General features: G+C 44.3%; 1 protein-coding gene across 1 annotated transcript in view; it reads right to left on the bottom strand.

The window, feature by feature from the left end:
* ankfn1 (ankyrin repeat and fibronectin type III domain containing 1) overlaps positions 1–6000 on the bottom strand; it is a 54074-nt gene that overhangs the window by 23798 nt on the left and 24276 nt on the right. The window contains exons 11-13 of the mRNA XM_048610709.1: positions 5698–5913; positions 5145–5311; positions 322–454 (exon numbers count right to left, since the gene is read on the bottom strand). Coding sequence (XP_048466666.1) covers positions 322–454; positions 5145–5311; positions 5698–5913 — 516 coding nt within the window. The remainder of the gene's footprint in view (positions 1–321; positions 455–5144; positions 5312–5697; positions 5914–6000) is intronic.

Here is a 6000-nt window from a genome sequence, read left to right as displayed (position 1 = left end):
TGTGGGGTATATCAGGGTGTTACAGTGAGGGGTGTGGGGTATATCAGAGTGTTACAGTGAGGGTTGTGGGGTATATCAGTGTGTTACAGTGAGGTGTGTGGGGTATATCAGAGTGTTACAGTGAGGGGTGTGGGGTATATCAGTGTGTTACAGTGAGGAGTGTGGTGTATATCAGTGTGTTACAGTGAGGGGTGTGGGGTATATGTGTAGTAACATTGAATTTTCCCTGGTTTTGCCTGTATCTGTGGGCTGTGTGTGTTTGTGCGGCAGCAGTGACAGTGTGGAGGAGATTCTGCAGTCACTGAGGTTGCTATCATTTACCTGGTGCAGGGGGAGCTCGATGTGTTTGAACAAGGCTCTCACAGCTGCCTGCAGCTCGAAGAAAAGTGGGGGCTTTTCCCCAGCACTGGGCACCTCCTGTTCCGACAGCCGCTTCATCCACTCCCAGTCCTCTCTGCATCCAAAAAACCATTCATGAGCCAACAACATCGCTGAAGGTTGACAAAATTACAAGACAAGACCATTCTGCCCCTCAGTCCTATACAGGTTCTTTGAAGGAGCTGTCCATTTAGGCTCACTCCTTTGGTCTCTCCCCATATACCTTCCAATGTTTCCATTTACTTTGTTTCTTCAAATCCACTTTGAAAGTTCCTCTTGAACCTACTTCCACTGCCCTTTCAGCCTTTGTTGTCCCAAGTACAACATCTCAGTGGGCTAAACCAACCTCATCTGCCACTCTTGTTGTTTTATGGCTACCTTCAATATCTTCTTCTGCCAGAGGAAACATTTTCACTTATTCCTCTACACTGGCGTGGGTTTCCAACAGGTGCTCCGGTTTCCTCCCACAGTCCAAAAATGAGCAAGCTAGGTGGATTGGCCATGCTAAATTACCCATAGTGTTCAGGGATGTCCAGGTTAGGTGCACTAACCATGGGAAATGCAGAGTTACAGAGATAGAGTAGGGAGATGGGTCTGGATGGGATGCTCTTGAGGCGGTCAGTGGTGAACTTGTTGGGCCGAATGGCCTGTTTCCACACTGTAGGGATTCTATTCTACTGGAAGATGGTTTCTACTGGGTTCCCCAGAGGATGATGTTAGGGGCATGGTTTATACTGGGGATCCATGGGAGATGGCATTAGGGGCCTGGTGTGTTCTGATGGACCCCAGGGGTCAGTTTGTAGTGGGAATCCCTGGGGTGCAGGGTGAAGTCTTTCCCTACTTTTCATTCTTAAATGTTTAATGAAGAAGGACAAAATTTCAATTTTTTTTTTGACCAAATGAGCAATGTTACTCAGGCCATGGTGAAAGAGAAGGAAGGGATACAATTTAATATGGAAGACGTTCGGACAGATTGTTGGCGCTCAAAGTTAACAAAGCACCAGGACAGGATGAGATCTACCCAAAGATTTTGAAGGAAGTGAGTGTAGAAATTACTTGGGCTCTCACCAGTCTTTCAGACTTCCTTGGGCTTGCAGCTGAGGATAGGGGGATGTTGGGCTGGGATCAAATGGGTAGGATGTGCCAGTGGTCTTACAAATGACAAACATTTCACCTTGTTGAAAAAAGGTTCTAGGGATAATGCCAGCAATTACAGGCCAGTTAGTTTAACTGTGGTGTCGGGCAACTTCTGGAAACAATTACTCAGGATAGAATTAGTAATCTCATGGAATACGGTGGGTTGATTAGGAAGAGTTAGCATGGATTGCTAAAGGGCAAATCATGTTTATCTAACTCACTAGAGGTTTTGAAGAGGTGACAGAGATGATCAATAAGGCTAACATTGTTGATGTGGTGTACATGGACTTTCAGAAGGTGTTTGATACAGTGCCACATGACAGGCTTGTGAGGTAAGTTATAGGTCGTGGTATAAGGACGACAGTAGCAACATGGATACAACATTGGCTAAATGATAGGAAACAGGGTAATAGTCAATAAATATTTTTTGGGCTGGGGGAAGGTTTGTAGGAAGGACTTCTGTCCCAGGAGTTTGTAATGGCATCTTTTCTTTGCCTGCTATCTATTAATGATCTGGATCTTGGTGCTCAGGGCATGATTTCAAGGTTCGCGGATGGCACTAAGTTTGTAAGAATTGTAAACTGTGAGGTGGGCAGTGTGGAACTTCAAAAGGACATTGACAAGTTGGAGTGGGCAGAGAGGGGGCAGATGAGGATCAATGTAGAGACATGTGAGGTGATGCACAGATCACTGAAGGTGGCAGGAGAGGTGAAGGAAACAGCTTTATTATTAGGGACTTAGTTTACAAGAGCAGGACGGTGATGTTAAGCTTGTACAAGACACTTGTTAGACTCAGCTAGAGTATTGTGTACAGTTGTGGGCACCACATAATAGTAAAGATGTGATTGCATTGGAGAGAGAGCGCATAAGTGATTCACAATAGGGATGCCAGGAATTAAGAGAGTTCAGTTATGAGGGTAGATTGAAATAGTTGGGACAGTTCTCCTTGGAGAGAAGAAGGCTAAGAGAGAGATCTGATGAAAGTTTTCAAAAGCATGAGAGAGTTGGATAGAGTAGATAGGAAGAAACCATTCCTGATTATAAAAGGAACAAGAATAGGAGGGCTTAGATTTAAAGTGACCTGCAATGAAGCAAGGGTGAAGTAAGAAAAAAAATATTTTTCAAACAGTGAGTAGTTAGGGTTTGGAATGGAAATGTAGAGGAGGCAGGTTCAATTGAAGCATTCCAGAGGGGCATTGGGTGATTGTTTGGATAGAAATAGTATGCAGGGATATGGGCAAAAAGCAGGAGATTAATACAAGGTAAAAATGCTCATTTAACAAGCTGCAGACATAATGGGCCAAATGGCCTCCCTCTGCACTGTAACAATCCTGCGATTCTGTGATTTGCAGACAGTTTGGACAACTCAGACTCTGAGGATAGTGTGAAAATTCAAACAGACATCTGTATTATTCTTTATTCATTCATGGGATGAGGGCGTCACTGGCTAGGCCAGCATTTATTGCTCATCCCTAAATGCCCAGAGGGCAGTTGAGATTCAACCACATTGCTGTGGGTCTGGAATCACATGTAGGCCAGACCAGGTAAGGATGGCAGTTTCCTTCCCTAAAGGGCATGAGTGACCCAGATGTTTTTTTCCAACATTTGTTTTGTGATCATCATTAGACTCTTAATTCCAGATTTCTTTTATTGAATTCAAATTCCACCGTCTGCCATGGCAGGATTCAAACCCAAGTCCCCAGAACATTATCTGGGTCTCTGGATTGACAGTCCAGCAATAATATCATTAGGCCAATAATACCATTTTACCTCCCCAACATAAACAGGTTTGGACAAGAGCCAATTTGAGTTTCATTGAATATAGAAAATGTATTCATCTTGGGAGGACGATTGATGGGAGAAATATAAAACCCATTATAAACTAAAGGGAACTTGAACAGGGAGCAGTGGGGTGGAGGGGAAGATCTATTAGACAGGAGATCCCGAGGGTCCACCCACACTCCCTTCATTCCTCTGTTGATTTCTACACTTGATATTCAGCATGCTGTAATCCTGTTCTTGGTCAACAACTGCCAGCAGTGATGAGTTGGTTAGAACTGGGATAATGATGAGTATGTTCTGCTCCACATTGTTCCAGAATAATTCCCATTGGATTCAGTAAAGGTTGTCAATAATTGGCAATATTATAGAGATTGTTATGCTCTTTGATGGGATCTGTGCGTCACTAGTAAGGCCAGCACTTATTGCCCATCACCAATTGTTCTTGAATTGAACAGCTTGCTTGGCCATACCAGAGGGCAGCTAAGAGTCAACCACATTGCTGTGGGTCTGAAGTCATCGAGTCATAGATTCATACAGCATGGAAACAGACCCTTCGGTCCAACCTGACCACGCCAACCGGATATCCCAATCTGATTCAGTCTCATTTGCCAGTACTTGGCCCATATCTCTCTAAATCCTTCCTACTCATAAATCCACCCAGATGCCTTTTCAATGATGTAATTGTACCAGCCTCCACCACTTCCTCTGGCAGCTCATTCCATACATACACCAGCCTCTGTGTGAAAAAGTTTCCCCAGGTACCTTTGAAATCTTCCCTTCTCACCTTAAACCTATGCCATCTAGTTTTGGACTCCCCTACCCTGGGGAAAAGACCTTGGCTATTTACCCTATCCATGCCCCTCATGATTTTACAAACCTCCACAAAGTCACCCCTCAGCCTCCGATGCACTGGGGTAAATAGCCCCAACCTATCCAGCCTCTCCCTATAGCTCAAACCCTCCAATCCTGGCAACATCCTTGTAAATCTTTTCTGAAGTCTTTCAAGTTAAACAACATCTTTCTAAAAGCAGGGAGACCAGAACTGGAGTCACATGTAGGCCAGACCAGGTAGGGATGGCTGATTTCCTTCCCTGAAGGATTTAAGTGAGCCAGATGGATTTTTACAACAATCCACAGTGATTTCTGGTCATCATTACTAATGACTAGTTTTGAATGCCAAATTTATTGATTGAAATTAAATTCTACCAGATTTTGAGGTGATTTGAACACAAATTCCCAAAGCTTTAGCCTGGGCCTCTGGATCATTTTCTTTTCTTTATTCATTCACAGGATGAGGGCATCACTGGTTAGGCAGCATTTATTGCCCATCCCTAGAAGGCAGTTAAGAGCAACCACATTGCTATGGGTCTGGAGTCACATGTAGGCCAGACCAGGTAAGGATAGCAGTTTCCTTCCTTAAAGGACATTAGTGAACCAGATGGGCTTATCCAATAATCAGCAGTGGATTCACGGTCATCATTAGATTCTTAATTCCAGATATTTATTGAATTCAAATTCCGCCATCTGCTGTGACAGGATTCGGGTCCCTGGAATGTTATCTGGGTCTCTGGATTAACAGTCCAATGATAAAACCAATAGGCCATTGTCTCCCCCATTACCCCAGTGATAATACCACTGCCTCCATGAATCAGTGGTTATAAAATAGAAATGAAGAGAAAATCAATGCAGAAATCACAGGGATGGAATTGCAAGTGAAAATCAGATTCTAGGAGCTTTGACCCTACACAGATAGGTAGGAATTGGAGAATGATTGTATAGTCAGCATCATAGATTGATGTGAGGACAGGTGGTATCTTTCTGATGGAAGGTCAGGAAGGATGTCCTACCTGGAAACATTGCTGTTGTCACACACCTTCATGTGGCAGAGCATGTTGGGCATCCTGGATGGGACCAGCACCTTGATCTGATCCACGGAACTGCACAGCTTCAAATAACCTAAATATAGCCCAGGGCTCAGTCCCCTTTGACTCCTCTTGGAATAGGACAGCACATCCTGCAAGGGACCAACACAACAAATGTCAGTGTTTAGAGCTCATTCTTTTGCTCGGCATTGTGGATACAGTAAAACACGACTCAGCACATTCCCACTTAAAATTACAAAATATTTTAGGAGAAAGTAAGCTGAAAGGTCAAGGCTGAAACATGTCCAGGACACTGCAGTCAGAAATAATAGCAGAGAGCATAGAATACATTTCACACCAGGCAGCACCTCATCATCTTATACCAGGCTGGCCTGTTCCTATGCACATGGACAGCATGGAGTTAGATACACAGTAAAGTTCCGTCTACAATGTCGCCCATTAAATACTCACAATACAGGGACAGCATGGGGTTAGATATAGACCAAAGTTCCCTCTGCACTGCAGGGTTGGTACAAACCTGGATTGTTATGAGTAACACATCAAGTGCTGTTGGCTCCTCGAGAATGGACATTGACTTCCTTTGGTTCTGAAACTTGGCGATTTGTATCCACTTGCCAGCGACGAAGGAGCACTGAGTCTCGAGCTCCCGCACTGTCACCAACAGCACATTCCCGTGTCGATCCTTGATGGGCTCATAATAAACTCTGCCCAGGTTCTGGGTGCCAAGCAATGTCTGCAAGAGGACAGCATGGTGGTGAGCCACAGTCAGATAACTTAAGAACACCGAGCACCCTGTCAGAACACTACCACGCAGTCAGTA

Source organism: Rhincodon typus, chromosome 23, assembly GCF_021869965.1.
Source record: "Rhincodon typus isolate 14 chromosome 23, sRhiTyp1.1, whole genome shotgun sequence".
Taxonomy (NCBI): domain Eukaryota; kingdom Metazoa; phylum Chordata; class Chondrichthyes; order Orectolobiformes; family Rhincodontidae; genus Rhincodon; species Rhincodon typus.
This window is presented reverse-complemented; position numbering and strand designations above follow the sequence as displayed.